The sequence below is a fragment of the Salmo salar genome, unplaced genomic scaffold (genome assembly GCF_905237065.1).
Source record: "Salmo salar unplaced genomic scaffold, Ssal_v3.1, whole genome shotgun sequence".
In the NCBI taxonomy this organism is placed as follows: Eukaryota; Metazoa; Chordata; class Actinopteri; order Salmoniformes; family Salmonidae; genus Salmo; species Salmo salar.
This window is the reverse complement of record NW_025547376.1, coordinates 1-17557: the sequence shown is the minus strand read 5'-3', so window position 1 is coordinate 17557 and position 17557 is coordinate 1. Positions and strand designations below refer to the sequence as shown.

General features: G+C 48.4%; 1 protein-coding gene across 1 annotated transcript in view; it reads right to left on the bottom strand.

Annotated features, from left to right (window-relative positions):
- Positions 1-13529, bottom strand: part of LOC123731799 (E3 ubiquitin-protein ligase SMURF1-like) — a 33286-nt gene extending 19757 nt beyond the window's left edge. Inside the window, exons 1-2 of the mRNA XM_045711213.1 lie at positions 13262-13529; positions 4039-4077 (exon numbers count right to left, since the gene is read on the bottom strand). Coding sequence (XP_045567169.1) covers positions 4039-4077; positions 13262-13316 — 94 coding nt within the window. The 5' untranslated portion in view covers positions 13317-13529. The remainder of the gene's footprint in view (positions 1-4038; positions 4078-13261) is intronic.
- Positions 13530-17557: the final 4028 nt, after the last annotated feature.

The following is a 17557-nucleotide window of genomic DNA, read 5'->3' as shown; positions in this document are numbered from 1 at the left end:
CAGAGATACTAACAGAAGGAGAGATGAAGACAGAGAGAGAGGAGGGATCAGAGATACTAACAGAGGAGAGATGTAGACAGAGAGAGAGGAGGGATCAGAGATACTAACAGAAGGAGAGATGTAGACAGAGAGAGAGGAGGGATCAGAGATACTAACAGAAGGAGAGATGTAGACAGAGAGAGAGGAGGGATCAGAGATACTAACAGAAGGAGAGGAGAGATGTAGACAGAGAGAGAGGAGGGATCAGAGATACTAACAGAAGGAGAGGAGAGATGTAGACAGAGAGAGAGGAGGGATCAGAGATACTAACAGAAGGAGAGATGTAGACAGAGAGAGAGGAGGGATCAGCGATACTAACAGAAGGAGAGGAGAGATGTAGACAGAGAGAGAGGAGGGATCAGAGATACTAACAGAAGGAGAGGAGAGATGTAGACAGAGAGAGAGGAGGGATCAGAGATACTAACAGAAGGAGAGGAGAGATGTAGACAGAGAGAGAGGAGGGATCAGAGATACTAACAGAAGGAGAGATGTAGACAGAGAGAGAGGAGGGATCAGAGATACTAACAGAAGGAGAGATGTAGACAGAGAGAGAGGAGGGATCAGAGATACTAACAGAAGGAGAGATGTAGACAGAGAGAGAGGAGGGATCAGAGATACTAACAGAAGGAGAGATGAAGACAGAGAGAGAGGAGGGATCAGAGATACTAACAGAAGGAGAGATGTAGACAGAGAGAGAGGAGGGATCAGAGATACTAACAGAAGGAGAGGAGAGATGTAGACAGAGAGAGAGGAGGGATCAGAGATACTAACAGAAGGAGAGATGTAGACAGAGAGAGAGGAGGGATCAGAGATACTAACAGAAGGAGAGGAGAGATGTAGACAGAGAGAGAGGAGGGATCAGAGATACTAACAGAAGGAGAGGAGAGATGTAGACAGAGAGAGAGGAGGGATCAGAGATACTAACAGAAGGAGAGATGTAGACAGAGAGAGAGGAGGGATCAGAGATACTAACAGAAGGAGAGATGTAGACAGAGAGAGAGGAGGGATCAGAGATACTAACAGAAGGAGAGGAGAGATGTAGACAGAGAGAGAGGAGGGATCAGAGATACTAACAGAAGGAGAGATGTAGACAGAGAGAGAGGAGGGATCAGAGATACTAACAGAAGGAGAGATGTAGACAGAGAGAGAGGAGGGATCAGAGATACTAACAGAAGGAGAGATGAAGACAGAGAGAGAGGAGGGATCAGAGATACTAACAGAAGGAGAGGAGAGATGTAGACAGAGAGAGAGGAGGGATCAGAGATACTAACAGAAGGAGAGGAGAGATGAAGACAGAGAGAGAGGAGGGATCAGAGATACTAACAGAAGGAGAGATGTAGACAGAGAGAGGGGAGGGATCAGAGATACTAACAGAAGGAGAGGAGAGATGTAGACAGAGAGAGAGGAGGGATCAGAGATACTAACAGAAGGAGAGATGTAGACAGAGAGAGAGGAGGGATCAGAGATACTAACAGAAGGAGAGATGAAGACAGGGAGATAGGAGGGATCAGAGATACTAACAGAAGGAGAGGAGAGATGTAGACAGAGAGAGAGGAGGGATCAGAGATACTAACAGAAGGAGAGGAGAGATGTAGACAGAGAGAGAGGAGGGATCAGAGATACTAACAGAAGGAGAGATGTAGACAGAGAGAGAGGAGGGATCAGAGATACTAACAGAAGGAGAGATGTAGACAGAGAGAGAGGAGGGATCAGAGATACTAACAGAAGGAGAGATGTAGACAGAGAGAGAGGAGGGATCAGAGATACTAACAGAAGGAGAGGAGAGATGTAGACAGAGAGAGAGGAGGGATCAGAGATACTAACAGAAGGAGAGGAGAGATGTAGACAGAGAGAGAGGAGGGATCAGAGATACTAACAGAAGGAGAGGAGAGATGTAGACAGAGAGAGAGGAGGGATCAGAGATACTAACAGAAGGAGAGGAGAGATGTAGACAGAGAGAGAGGAGGGATCAGAGATACTAACAGAAGGAGAGGAGAGATGTAGACAGAGAGAGAGGAGGGATCAGAGATACTAACAGAAGGAGAGATGAAGACAGAGAGAGAGGAGGGATCAGAGATACTAACAGAAGGAGAGATGTAGACAGAGAGAGAGGAGGGATCAGAGATACTAACAGAAGGAGAGATGTAGACAGAGAGAGAGGAGGGATCAGAGATACTAACAGAAGGAGAGGAGAGATGTAGACAGAGAGAGAGGAGGGATCAGAGATACTAACAGAAGGAGAGGAGAGATGTAGACAGAGAGAGAGGAGGGATCAGAGATACTAACAGAAGGAGAGGAGAGATGTAGACAGAGAGAGAGGAGGGATCAGAGATACTAACAGAAGGAGAGATGTAGACAGAGAGAGAGGAGGGATCAGAGATACTAACAGAAGGAGAGATGAAGACAGAGAGAGAGGAGGGATCAGAGATACTAACAGAAGGAGAGGAGAGATGTAGACAGAGAGAGAGGAGGGATCAGAGATACTAACAGAAGGAGAGGAGAGATGTAGACAGAGAGAGAGGAGGGATCAGAGATACTAACAGAAGGAGAGGAGAGATGTAGACAGAGAGAGAGGAGGGATCAGAGATACTAACAGAAGGAGAGATGTAGACAGAGAGAGAGGAGGGATCAGAGATACTAACAGAAGGAGAGGAGAGATGTAGACAGAGAGAGAGGAGGGATCAGAGATACTAACAGAAGGAGAGATGAAGACAGAGAGAGAGGAGGGATCAGAGATACTAACAGAAGGAGAGATGTAGACAGAGAGAGAGGAGGGATCAGAGATACTAACAGAAGGAGAGATGTAGACAGAGAGAGAGGAGGGATCAGAGATACTAACAGAAGGAGAGAGATGTAGACAGAGAGAGAGGAGGGATCAGAGATACTAACAGAAGGAGAGGAGAGATGAAGACAGAGAGAGAGGAGGGATCAGAGATACTAACAGAAGGAGAGATGTAGACAGAGAGAGAGGAGGGATCAGAGATACTAACAGAAGGAGAGGAGAGATGTAGACAGAGAGAGAGGAGGGATCAGAGATACTAACAGAAGGAGAGAGATGTAGACAGAGAGAGAGGAGGGATCAGAGATACTAACAGAAGGAGAGATGAAGACAGAGAGAGAGGAGGGATCAGAGATACTAACAGAAGGAGAGATGTAGACAGAGAGAGAGGAGGGATCAGAGATACTAACAGAAGGAGAGATGAAGACAGAGAGAGAGGAGGGATCAGAGATACTAACAGAAGGAGAGATGTAGACAGAGAGAGAGGAGGGATCAGAGATACTAACAGAAGGAGAGATGTAGACAGAGAGAGAGGAGGGATCAGAGATACTAACAGAAGGAGAGGAGAGATGTAGACAGAGAGAGAGGAGGGATCAGAGATACTAACAGAAGGAGAGGAGAGATGTAGACAGAGAGAGAGGAGGGATCAGAGATACTAACAGAAGGAGAGATGTAGACAGAGAGAGAGGAGGGATCAGAGATACTAACAGAAGGAGAGGAGAGATGTAGACAGAGAGAGAGGAGGGATCAGAGATACTAACAGAAGGAGAGGAGAGATGTAGACAGAGAGAGAGAGGAGGGATCAGAGATACTAACAGAAGGAGAGGAGAGATGTAGACAGAGAGAGAGGAGGGATCAGAGATACTAACAGAAGGAGAGGAGAGATGTAGACAGAGAGAGAGGAGGGATCAGAGATACTAACAGAAGGAGAGATGTAGACAGAGAGAGAGGAGGGATCAGAGATACTAACAGAAGGAGAGGAGAGATGTAGACAGAGAGAGAGGAGGGATCAGAGATACTAACAGAAGGAGAGGAGAGATGAAGACAGAGAGAGAGGAGGGATCAGAGATACTAACAGAAGGAGAGATGAAGACAGAGAGAGAGGAGGGATCAGAGATACTAACAGAAGGAGAGATGTAGACAGAGAGAGAGGAGGGATCAGAGATACTAACAGAAGGAGAGATGTAGACAGAGAGACAGGAGGGATCAGAGATACTTACGGAAGAAGTCTTTCTTTGTGAGGTTCTTGGCACATAAGACTAGAAACACAGAACAGACAGTCAGTCAACCAAACAGATGTCACTACAGACAGCCTGACAGCCAATCAGATCAGTGATTAGGCTGCTGTAAGCCAATCAACGGATGTCTCTTCACCTCCCCACAGCTTCATCTCCCTCCCTTTCTCTCCCACAGCCTCTCTCTCTCTCTCCTCCTCCCCACAGCTTCTCTCTCTCTCTCCTCCCCACAGCTTCTCTCTCTCTCCTCCTCCCCACAGCTTCTCTCTCTCCTCCTCCCCACAGCTTCTCTCTCTCTCCTCCTCCTCCCCACAGCGTCTCTCTCTCCTCCTCCTCCCCACAGCTTCTCTCTCTCCTCCTCCTCCCCACAGCTTCTCTCTCTCTCCTCCTCCCCACAGCTTCTCTCTCTCTCCCTCCCCACAGCTTCTCTCTCTCTCTCTCTCCTCCTCCCACAGCCTCTCTCTCTCTCTCTCCTCCTCCCACAGCTTCTCTCTCTCCTCCTCCTCCCCACAGCTTCTCTCTCTCTCCTCCTCCTCCTCCCCACAGCTTCTCTCGCTCTCCTCCTCCTCCTCCCCACAGCTTCTCTCTCTCTCTCCTCCCCACAGCTTCTCTCTCTCCTCCTCCCCACAGCTTCTCTCTCTCTCTCTCTCTCTCCTCCTCCCACAGCCTCTCTCTCCTCCTCCCACAGCCTCTCTCTCTCTCTCCTCCTCCCACAGCCTCTCTCTCTCTCTCCTCCTCCCACAGCCTCTCTCTCTCTCCTCCTCCCACAGCCTCTCTCTCTCTCTCCTCCTCCCACAGCTTCTCTCTCTCCTCCTCCTCCCCACAGCTTCCCTCTTCATCTCCCTCCCTTTCTCTCCCACAGCCTCTCTCTCTCTCTCCTCCCCACAGCTTCTCTCTCTCTCCTCCTCCCCACAGCTTCTCTCGCTCTCCTCCTCCTCCTCCCCACAGCTTCTCTCTCTCTCTCCTCCCCACAGCTTCTCTCTCTCTCTCCTCCCACAGCTTCTCTCTCTCCTCCTCCCCACAGCTTCTCTCTCTCTCCTCCTCCTCCTCCCCACAGCTTCTCTCGCTCTCCTCCTCCTCCTCCCCACAGCTTCTCTCTCTCTCTCCTCCCCACAGCTTCTCTCTCTCCTCCTCCCCACAGCTTCTCTCTCTCTCTCTCTCTCTCCTCCTCCCACAGCCTCTCTCTCTCTCTCTCCTCCTCCCACAGCCTCTCTCTCTCTCTCCCCCTAACACAGCCTCTCTCTCCTCCTAACACAGCCTCTCTCTCTCCTCCTCCCACAGCCTCTCTCTCTCTCTCCTCCTCCCACAGCCTCTCTCTCTCTCTCCTCCTCCCACAGCCTCTCTCTCTCTCTCCTCCTCCCACAGCTTCTCTCTCTCTCTCCTCCTCCCACAGCCTCTCTCTCTCCTCCTCCTCCCCACAGCTTCTCTCTCTCTCTCCTCCTCCCCACAGCTTCTCTCTCTCTCTCTCTCCTCCTCCCCACAGATTCTCTCTCTCTCTCTCTCTCTCTCCTCCTCCCCACAGATTCTCTCTCTCTCTCTCTCTCTCTCTCTCTCTTCTCCTCCCCACAGCTTCTCTCTCTCTCTCTCCTCCTCCCCACAGCTTCTCTCTCTCTCTCCTCCTCCCCACAGCTTCTCTCTCTCTCTCTCCTCCTCCCCACAGCTTCTCTCTCTCTCTCTTCCTCCCCACAGCTTCTCTCTCTCTCTCTCTCTCTCCTCCTCCCCACAGCTTCTCTCTCTCTCTCTCTCTCTCCTCCTCCCCACAGCTTCTCTCCCTCTCTCTCTCCTCCTCCCCACAGCTTCTCTCTCTCTCTCTCCTCCTCCCCACAGCTTCTCTCTCTCTCTCTCCTCCTCCCCACAGCTTCTCTCTCTCTCTCTCTCTCCTCCTCCCCACAGCTTCTCTCCCTCTCTCTCCTCCTCCCCACAGCTTCTCTCTCTCTCTCTCCTCCTCCCCACAGCTTCTCTCCCTTTCTCTCTCCTCCTCCCCACAGCTTCTCTCTCTCTCTCTCCTCCTCCCCACAGCTTCTCTCTCTCTCTCTCCTCCTGCCACAGCTTCTCTCCCTCTCTCTCTCCTCCTCCCACAGCTCCTCTCCCTCTCTCTCTCCTCCCCACAGCTTCTCTCCCTCTCTCTCTCTCCTCCTCCCCACAGCTTCTCTCCCTCTCTCTCTCCTCCTCCCCACAGCTTCTCTCTCTCTCCTCCTCCCACAGCTTCTCTCTCTCTCCTCCTCCCACAGCTTCTCTCTCCTCCTCCTCCTCCCCACAGCTTCTCTCTCTCTCCCTCCTCCTCCTCCCCACAGCTTCTCTCGCTCTCCTCCTCCTCCTCCCCACAGCTTCTCTCTCTCTCTCCTCCCCACAGCTTCTCTCTCTCCTCCTCCCACAGCCTCTCTCTCTCTCTCTCTCTCTCCTCCTCCCCACAGCTTCTCTCTCTCCTCCTCCCACAGCCTCTCTCTCTCTCTCTCTCCTCCTCCCCACAGCTTCTCTCTCTCCCTCCTCCCACAGCCTCTCTCTCTCTCTCTCTCTCTCTCCTCCTCCCCACAGCTTCTCTCTCTCTCTCCTTCCCCTTTTCTCCCCACAGCTTCTCTCCCTCTCTCTCTCCTCCTCCCCACAGCTTCTCTCCCTCTCTCTCTCCTCCTCCCACAGCTTCTCTCCCTCCTCCTCCCCACAGCTTCTCTCCCTCTCTCTCTCCTCCTCCCCACAGCTTCTCTCTCTCTCCTCCTCCCCACAGCCTCTCTCTCTCTCTCTCCTCCTCCCACAGCCTCTCTCTCTCTCCCTCCTCCTACCACAGCCTCTCTCTCTCTCTCCTCCTCCCACAGCCTCTCTCTCTCTCTCCTCCTCCCACAGCCTCTCTCTCTCTCTCCTCCTCCCACAGCTTCTCTCTCTCTCTCTCCCTCCTCCCACAGCTTCTCTCTCTCTCTCTCCTCCTCCCACAGCCTCTCTCTCTCTCTCTCCTCCTCCCACAGCCTCTCTCTCTCTCTCCTCCTCCCACAGCCTCTCTCTCTCTCTCCTCCTCCCACAGCCTCTCTCTCTCTCTCCTCCTCCCACAGCCTCTCTCTCTCTCCTCCTCCCACAGCATCTCTCTCTCTCTCTCCTCCTCCCACAGCCTCTCTCTCTCTCTCTCCTCCTCCCACAGCCTCTCTCTCTCTCTCCTCCTCCCACAGCCTCTCTCTCTCTCTCTCCTCCTCCCACAGCCTCTCTCTCTCTCTCCTCCTCCCACAGCCTCTCTCTCTCTCTCTCTCTCTCTCTCTCTCCTCCTCCCCACAGCTTCTCTCCCTCCTCCTCCTCCTCCTCCCACAGCTTCTCTCCCTCTCTCTTCTCTCTCTCTCTCTCTCTCTCTCTCTCTCCTCCTCCCCACAGCTTCTCTCCCTCCTCCTCCTCCTCCTCCCACAGCTTCTCTCCCTCTCTCTTTCTCTCTCTCTCTCTCTCTCTCTCTCTCTCTCCTCCTCCCCACAGCTTCTCTCCCTCCTCCTCCTCCTCCTCCCACAGCTTCTCTCCCTCTCTCTTTCTCTCTCTCTCTCTCTCTCTCTCTCTCCTCCTCCCCACAGCTTCTCTCCCTCCTCCTCCTCCTCCTCCCACAGCTTCTCTCCCTCTCTCTTTCTCTCTCTCTCTCTCTCTCTCCTCCTCCCACAGCCTCTCTCACTCTCTCCTCCTCCCACAGCCTCTCTCTCTCTCTCCTCCTCCCACAGCCTCTCTCTCTCTCTCCTCCTCCCACAGCCTCTCTCTCTCTCTCCTCCTCCCACAGCCTCTCTCTCTCTCCTCCTCCCACAGCCTCTCTCTCTCTCTCTCCTCCTCCCACAGCCTCTCTCTCTCTCTCTCCTCCTCCCACAGCCTCTCTCTCTCCTCCTCCCACAGCCTCTCTCTCTCCTCCTCCCACAGCCTCTCTCTCTCCTCCTCCCACAGCCTCTCTCTCTCTCCTCCTCCCACAGCCTCTCTCTCTCTCTCTCTCTCTCTCTCTCTCTCCTCCTCCCCACAGCTTCTCTCCCTCCTCTTCCTCCTCCTCCCACAGCTTCTCTCCCTCTCTCTTTCTCTCTCTCTCTCTCTCTCTCTCTCTCTCCTCCTCCCCACAGCTTCTCTCCCTCTCTCTCTCCTCCTCCCCCACAGCTTCTCTCTCTCTCCCTCTCTCTCCTCCTCCCCACAGCTTCTCTCAGCATCTATCCTGCGTACGTGTGTAGCGTATTTCAGTGTGTGTCTGTGGTGACCTGGGCTCATTGAGAGTATTAAACGGTCTCTTGCTCTCTGGCCAAGTTATCCTGACAACATTGTGTATTGATTCCTTGTGTTACTATTTTGATATTTCTTCTCTCTCTGCATTGTGGGTAAAGGGCCCTTAAGTAAGCATTTCACTGTTATGCTTCAATAAACAACAGGTGTAGGCTGTTTTATTTTAACACACACAGCTGGAACAATGGCTGTTACTGTAGTAGTTAACGGTAGCCATGCAGACTGGCCGGGCCTCTATTCAGACTGGCTGGGCCTCTCTATTCAGACTGGCCGGGCCTCTATTCAGACTGGCTGGGACTCTCTATTCAGACTGGCTGGCGCTCTATTCATGTAGTAGTTAACGGTAGCCATGCAGACTGGCTGGGCCTCTATTCAGACTGGCTGGGCCTCTATTCATGTAGTAGACTGGCTGGTCCTCTATTCATGTAGTAGTTAACGGCAGCCATGCAGACTGGCTGGGCCTCTATTCATGTAGTAGTTAACGGTAGCCATGCAGACTGGCTGGGTCTCCATTCATGTAGTAGTTAACGGCAGCCATGCAGACTGGCCGGGCCTCTATTCAGACTGGCTGGGCCTCTATTTGTGTAGTAGACTGGCTGGGCCTCTATTCGTGTAGTAGTTAACAGTAGCTATGCAGACTGGCTGGGCCTCTATTCAGACTGGCTGGGCCTCTATTCGTGTAGTAGTTAACGGTAGCTATGCAGACTGGCTGGGTCTCCATTCATGTAGTAGTTAACGGCAGCCATGCAGACTGGCCGGGCCTCTATTCAGACTGGCTGGGCCTCTATTTGTGTAGTAGACTGGCTGGGCCTCTATTCGTGTAGTAGTTAACAGTAGCTATGCAGACTGGCTGGGCCTCTATTCAGACTGGCTGGGCCTCTATTCGTGTAGTAGTTAACGGTAGCTATGCAGACTGGCCAGGCCTCTATTCATGTAGTAGTTAACGGCAGCTATGCAGACTGGCCAGGCCTCTATTCAGACTGGCTGGGCCTCTATTCAGACTGGCTGGGCCTCTATTCATGTAGTAGTTAACGGCAGCCATGCAGACTGGCTGGGCTCTATTCATGTAGTAGTTAACGGTAGCCATGCAGACTGGCTGGGCCTCTATTTGTGTAGTAGACTGGCTGGGCCTCTATTCAGACTGGCTGGGCCTCTATTCATGTAGTAGTTAACGGTAGCCATGCAGGCTGGCTGGGCCTCTATTCAGACTGGCCGGGTCTCTATTCATGTAGTAGTTAACGGTAGCCATGCAGACTGGCTGGGCCTCTATTCAGACTGGCTGGGCCTCTATTCATGTAGTAGTTAACGGTAGCCATGCAGACTGGCCGGGTCTCTATTCAGACTGGCTGGGCCTCTATTCATGTAGTAGACTGGCTGGGCCTCTATTCATGTAGTAGTTAACGGCAGCCATGCAGACTGGCTGGGCCTCTATTCATGTAGTAGTTAACGGTAGCCATGCAGACTGGCTGGGCCTCTATTCATGTAGTAGTTAACGGTAGCCATGCAGACTGGCTGGGCCTCTATTCATGTAGTAGTTAACAGCAGCCATGCAGACTGGCTGGGTCTCCATTCATGTAGTAGTTAACGGCAGCCATGCAGACTGGCCGGGCCTCTATTCAGACTGGCTGGGCCTCTATTCGTGTAGTAGACTGGCTGGGCCTCTATTCGTGTAGTAGTTAACGGTAGCCATGCAGACTGGCTGGGTCTCTATTCGTGTAGTAGTTAACAGTAGCTATGCAGAATGGCTGGGCCTCTATTCAGACTGGCTGGGCCTCTATTCGTGTAGTAGTTAACGGTAGCTATGCAGACTGGCCAGGTCTCTATTCATGTAGTAGTTAACGGCAGCTATGCAGACTGGCCAGGCCTCTATTCAGACTGGCTGGGCCTCTATTCAGACTGGCTGGGCCTCTATTCATGTAGTAGTTAACGGTAGCTATGCAGACTGGCTGGGCCTCTATTCATGTGGTAGTTAACGGCAGCCATGCAGCCTGGCTGGTCCTCTATTCAGACTGGCTGGGCCTCTATTCAGACTGGCTGGTCCTCTATTCAGATGGAGGTGAGTGATGTCTTACTGCAGTCTGGACTGAGCCTCGTCCACTGGTTCACACAGCTACAGTGTGTATGGTGTGCCAACCTACTAACTAACCAACTATGGACAAACTATCTAGGTGCTAGCCAACGTTACTGAGTATACACTAGTCAACTTAGTTTAGAGGCTTAATTTGCTGTAGAAACCCTGCCAACTAGGTGCTTTTGAGATCAGTTAGCTAGCTAGCTACATCTGTAAACGCTAGCTGGTTAGCCAGGTTAGATATGTAGGTAATGTAGAGAGAGCAGGTCAGTTATAGAGGGGAAGGTAGTTAGCTAGCTAGCTACATCTGTAAACGCTAGCTGGTTAGCCAGGTTAGATATGTAGGTAATGTAGAGAGAGCAGGTCAGTTATAGAGGGGAAGGTAGTTAGCTAGCTAGCTACATCTGTAAACGCTAGCTGGTTAGCCAGGTTAGATATGTAGGTAATGTAGAGAGAGCAGGTCAGTTATAGAGGGGAAGGTAGTTAGCTAGCTAGCTACATCTGTAAACGCTAGCTGGTTAGCCAGGTTAGATATGTAGGTAATGTAGAGAGAGCAGGTCAGTTATAGAGGGGAAGGTAGTTAGCTAGTTAGCTACATCTGTAAACGCTAGCTGGTTAGCCAGGTTAGATATGTAGGTAATGTAGAGAGAGCAGGTCAGTTATAGAGGGGAAGGTAGTTAGCTAGCTAGCTACATCTGTAAACGCTAGCTGGTTAGCCAGGTTAGATATGTAGGTAATGTAGAGAGAGCAGGTCAGTTATAGAGAGGAAGGTAGTTAGCTAGTTAGCTACATCTGTAAACGCTAGCTGGTTAGCCAGGTTAGATATGTAGGTAATGTAGAGAGAGCAGGTCAGTTATAGAGGGGAAGGTAGTTAGCTAGCTAGCTACATCTGTAAACGCTAGCTGGTTAGCCAGGTTAGATATGTAGGTAATGTAGAGAGCAGGTCAGTTATAGAGGGGAAGGTAGTTAGCTAGCTAGCTACATCTGTAAACGCTAGCTGGTTAGCCAGGTAAGATATGTAGGTAATGTAGAGAGAGCAGGTCAGTTATAGAGGGGAAGGTAGTTAGCTAGCTAGCTACATCTGTAAACGCTAGCTGGTTAGCCAGGTTAGATATGTAGGTAATGTAGAGAGACAGGTCAGTTATAGAGGGGAAGGTAGTTAGCTAGCTAGCTACATCTGTAAACGCTAGCTGGTTAGCCAGGTTAGATATGTAGGTAATGTAGAGAGAGCAGGTCAGTTATAGAGGGGAAGGTAGTTAGCTAGCTAGCTACATCTGTAAACGCTAGCTGGTTAGCCAGGTTAGATATGTAGGTAATGTAGAGAGGACAGGTCAGTTATAGAGGGGAAGGTAGTTAGCTAGCTAGCTACATCTGTAAACGCTAGCTGGTTAGCCAGGTTAGATATGTAGGTAATGTAGAGAGAGCAGGTCAGTTATAGAGGGGAAGGTAGTTAGCTAGCTAGCTACATCTGTAAACGCTAGCTGGTTAGCCAGGTTAGATATGTAGGTAATGTAGAGAGGCAGGTCAGTTATAGAGGGGAAGGTAGTTAGCTAGCTAGCTACATCTGTAAACGCTAGCTGGTTAGCCAGGTTAGATATGTAGGTAATGTAGAGAGAGCAGGTCAGTTATAGAGGGGAAGGTAGTTAGCTAGTTAGCTACATCTGTAAACGCTAGCTGGTTAGCCAGGTTAGATATGTAGGTAATGTAGAGAGGACAGGTCAGTTATAGAGGGGAAGGTAGTTAGCTGGTTAGCTACATCTGTAAACGCTAGCTGGTTAGCCAGGTTAGATATGTAGGTAATGTAGAGAGGACAGGTCAGTTATAGAGGGGAAGGTAGTTAGCTGGTTAGCTACATCTGTAAACGCTAGCTGGTTAGCCAGGTTAGATATGTAGGTAATGTAGAGAGAGCAGGTCAGTTATAGAGGGGAAGGTAGTTAGCTAGCTAGCTACATCTGTAAACGCTAGCTGGTTAGCCAGGTTAGATATGTAGGTAATGTAGAGAGGACAGGTCAGTTATAGAGGGGAAGGTAGTTAGCTGGTTAGCTACATCTGTAAACGCTAGCTGGTTAGCCAGGTTAGATATGTAGGTAATGTAGAGAGGACAGGTCAGTTATAGAGGGGAAGGTAGTTAGCTGGTTAGCTACATCTGTAAACGCTAGCTGGTTAGCCAGGTTAGATATGTAGGTAATGTAGAGAGGACAGGTCAGTTATAGAGGGGAAGGTAGTTAGCTAGCTAGCTAGCTACATCTGTAAACGCTAGCTGGTTAGCCAGGTTAGATATGTAGGTAATGTAGAGAGAGCAGGTCAGTTATAGAGGGGAAGGTAGTTAGCTAGCTAGCTACATCTGTAAACGCTAGCTGGTTAGATATGTAGGTAATGTAGAGAGAGCAGGTCAGTTATAGAGGGGAAGGTAGTTAGCAGGAATAACTCCTGGTTTGTCTAGAAAGGACTAAATGTTTAGGTCTGGTTAGGCCACCGTGTCAGATAGTCGACTAAACAGTTGTTGTTTGTCCCGTCGGATTAGCATTCAGATCATGGCTAACCTAACTAAACTAACTAACTAACTAACTAACTATTCCCGTTAGTTAACCTAGTAAAAACACCTTGGACATGACAAGACACTAACTAGCTTGTTAAAACAGGCGAATATCAAATCTAAAATGTACTAGTTAAATATCCACGAACTAGTTATCCTCGTCCGTTTGGTTGTTGAGTTATTATTATGTGTTTTAACTAACTAGTACTAGTTAACGTTACCTATATTAGACGTTAAGATGTTAGTAAATAGAAGAACCGGATGTAGTTATCGCCATGACAGGTCTGTCCAGCGGATTTTATCCGTTTTTAATCCCCCCCCAAAAAAAAACAACACTCAAATGAACCGTAAAACGTTTTAGTTATCTACCGTTATTAGTTTTTTACCTGTCAGGCGGATTTTAATGCTGGACACGTTTCTCTGAGAGCCGGGACCCGACATCACAACGGAAGAACAGTGGTTGTAAACGCCAGCTTCGATACAACCAACTCCCAACACTCCTCCTGAGGATATTTGGACCTCTAGGTTGTTAGAATATGTGGCTTGTCTTCTTCAAGTGGAAATGTGTATTATTTCCAGGCGAAATCCCCCGTCCCGAACAAGCAGCAACACAGACGGACATTTTCAAGGTGGCTCTGGACCATAAAGTTAGAATACTAGAAGGGATAAAGGAGGAGGAGGAGGGGGGGATCCTTATATATAGTTGTCTAAAAGGTCAGCCATGTTGGTCAGGGAGTTGAGCAACTATGGTTTTCCCAGTGCTGTGATAAGATATTGTGGGAGAATAAAATAATGAATGTAAATCATGTATCTGTACTGTATGTGTTTTAGCTAACTGGCCAGCCTGTTATAGAGCAATGATTCCATTATTTAAAGAACAAAACACATTTCTGAAGACAAACAAAACACATTTCTAGCAGCAAATGTGTTAAATTATAGCCGTGGTATAAAAGGGACAATGCAACTCCGTGGAAGGTTATTTCCACTCCACTAGCGCGTCGTGGAAAATACAGTACCTTCCACATTGTTCATTGTCTTTAGAAATGCGTTTGTTTGAAGCCTGGATACAGCCCTTAGCCGTGGTATATTGGCCATATATCACAAACCCCCGAAGTGCTATTATTGCTATTATAAACTGGTTATCAATGTAATTAGAACAGTAAAAATTAAAAAAAGTGTTTTGTCATGCCCGTTGTAACCACGGCTGTCAGCCAATCAGCATTCAGGGCTCGAACCACCCAGTTTATAAAGGGAAATAAAATCACGCTTTAAAAATGCCATTCAAGCCACTCAGAAATGAGCATTCAACAATGCCATGGTATAAATTACTATATATTAGGTTGACAATAATAATATTACACCATTTCTGATATCACATGCTTTTTTATTTTTATTTTAATGGATAATATACCATCGTTCCAATTTGAATGGTTTGGATTTCTCCCTGACACAATATGGCTGCGATTTTCACCCCATTCTGGAAGGTTGACGGTTTACGACACTATCCCCTCTAGTAATGTGATAGGATCTCTATGTTCTGGACTGGCTCAAACAGGCATGTCCTGAAGTTACATGGCTAATACTTCCTCGGCTCTGGAAACATAGGCGTGCTCGGGAATCGGACTGTTTAGGATAAATTATTATTATTATTATTATTTTTTTTTTTAAAGTGTGAACGGCAAGGAGAGAGAAGGAGGCGGGAAGGAGGAAAGAGTAAGGAGAGACAGAGAGAAGGAAAGGAAGGGAGGAGAGAAGGAAAGGAAGGAAGGAGAGAAGTGAGAGAAAAAGGAAGGAAGGAAGGAAGGAAGGAAGGAAGGAAGGAAGGAAGGAAGGAAGGAAGGAAGGAAGGCAGGCAGGCCGGGCAGGCAGGCAGGCAGGCAGGCAGGCAGGCAGGCAGGCAGGCAGGCAGGAAGGAAGGAAGGAAGGAAGGAAGGAAGGAAGGCAGGCAGGCAGGCAGGCAGGCAGGCAGGCAGGCAGGCAGGCAGGCAGGCAGGCAGGCAGGCAGGAAGGAAGGAAGGAAGGAAGGAAGGAAGGAAGGAAGGAAGGCAGGCAGGCAGGAAGGAAGGAAGGCAGGAAGGAAGGAAGGAAGGATGGAAGGCAGGAAGGAAGGAAGGAAGGCAGGAAGGAAGGAAGGAAGGAAGGAAGGAAGGAAGGAAGGAAGGAAGGAAGGAAGGAAGGAAGGAAGGAAGGAAGGAAGGAAGGAAGGAAGGAAGGAAAGGAAGGGAGGAAGGAAGGAGAGGGTAAATGAGAGAAAATGTTAGGTTGCACGGATTAGTTTAGTAGTTTTAGCTGCTTTGGGTTAGTGGTCACTAGTGTGATTAGCTGTGGAACAAAGGAGTCTCTCATAATGCTGTTTACTGCACAAACTAAATGATCCCACACACACACCAGCCCATTCCTTTGGCATTCGGCTGTTCTTCGCTATAGATTGGACACATAGGGTATAGGGGGAGTACATGCATTAGGGTATAGATAGGGTATAGGGGAGTAAATGCATTAGGGTATAGATAGGGTATAGGGGGAGTACATGCATTAGGGTAAAGATAGGGTATAGGGGAGTGAATGCATTAGGGTATAGATAGGGTATAGGGTATACATGCATTAGGGTATAGATAGGGTATAGGAGTACATGGCCATTAGGGTATAGATAGGGTATAGGGGAGTACATGCGTTAGGGTATAGATAGGGTATAGGGGATACATGCATTAGGGATAGATAGGATAGGAGTACATGCATTAGGTACAGATAGGGTATAGGGGAGTACATGCATTAGGGTATAGATAGGGTATAGGGGGGAGTAAATGCATTAGGGTATAGATAGGGTATAGGGGAAAGTAAATGCATTAGGGTATAGATAGGGTATAGGGGGAGTGAATGCATTAGGGTATAGATAGGGTATAGGGGAGTACATGCATTAGGGTATAGATAGGGTATAGGGGAGTGAATGCATTAGGGTATAGATAGGGTATAGGGGGAGTAAATGCATTAGGGTATAGGGAGTACATGCATTAGGGTATAGATAGGGTATAGGGGGAGTAAATGCATTAGGGTATAGAGAGGGTATAGGGGAGTAAATGCATTAGGGTATAGATAGGAGTATAGGGGGTACATGCATTAGGGTATAGAAAGGGTATAGGGGGAGTACATGCATTAGGGTATAGATAGGGTATAGGGGGAGTACATGCATTAGGGTATAGATAGGGTATAGGGGGAGTAAATGCATTAGGGTATAGATAGGGTATAGGGGGAGTACATGCATTAGGGTATAGATAGGGTATAGGGGAGTACATGCATTAGGGTATAGATAGGGTATAGGGGGAGTACATGCATTAGGGTATAGATAGGGTATGGGGAGTAAATGCATTAGGGTATAGATAGGGTATAGGGGGAGTACATGCATTGGGGTATAGATAGGGTATAGGGGAGTACATGCATTAGGGTATAGATAGGGTATAGGGGAGTACATGCATTAGGGTATAGATAGGGTATAGGGGGAGTACATGCATTAGGGTATAGATAGGGTATAGGGGAGTACATGCATTAGGGTATAGATAGGGTATGGGGGGAGTACATGCATTAGGGTATAGATAGGGTATAGGGGAGTACATGCATTAGGGTATAGATAGGGTATAGGGGAGTACATGCATTAGGGTATAGATAGGGTATAGGGGAGTACATGCATTAGGGTATAGATAGGGTATAGGGGAGTACATGCATTAGGGTATAGATAGGGTATAGGGGAGTACATGCATTAGGGTATAGATAGGGTATAGGGGAGTGAAATGCATTAGGGTATAGATAGGGTATAGGGGAGTACATGCATTAGGGTATAGATAGGGTATAGGGGAGTAAATGCATTAGGGTATAGATAGGGTATAGGGGGAGTACATGCATTAGGGTATAGATAGGGTATAGGGGAGTAGAATGCATTAGGGTATAGATAGGGTATAGGGGAGTACATGCATTAGGGTATAGATAGGGTATAGGGGGGAGTAAATGCATTAGGGTATAGATAGGGTATAGGGGAGTACATGCATTAGGGTATAGATAGGGTATAGGGGAGTACATGCATTAGGGTATAGATAGGGTATAGGGGGAGTAAATGCATTAGGGTATAGATAGGGTATAGGGGAGTACATGCATTAGGGTATAGATAGGGTATGGGGAGTACATGCATTAGGGTATAGATAGGGTATAGGGGAGTAAATGCATTAGGGTATAGATAGGGTATAGGGAGTAAATGCATTAGGATAGATAGGGTATAGGGGAGTACATGCATTAGGGTATAGATAGGGTATAGGGGGAGTAAATGCATTAGGGTATAGATAGGGTATAGGGGAGTAAATGCATTAGGGTATAGATAGGGTATAGGGGAGTAAATGCATTAGGGTATAGATAGGGTATAGGGAGTACATGCATTAGGGTATAGATAGGGTATAGGGGAGTACATGCATTAGGGTATAGATAGGGTATAGGGGAGTACATGCATTAGGGTATAGATAGGGTATAGGGGAGTAAATGCATTAGGGTATAGATAGGGTATAGGGGGAGTACATGCATTAGGGTATAGATAGGGTATAGTATGGCATGCATTGCCAATGCAAACCGAATCCAGCTGGCCAAATTGATTTTTTTTTTTTTTTTTTTTTTTTTTTTTTTTTTTTTTTTTTTTTTTTTTTTTT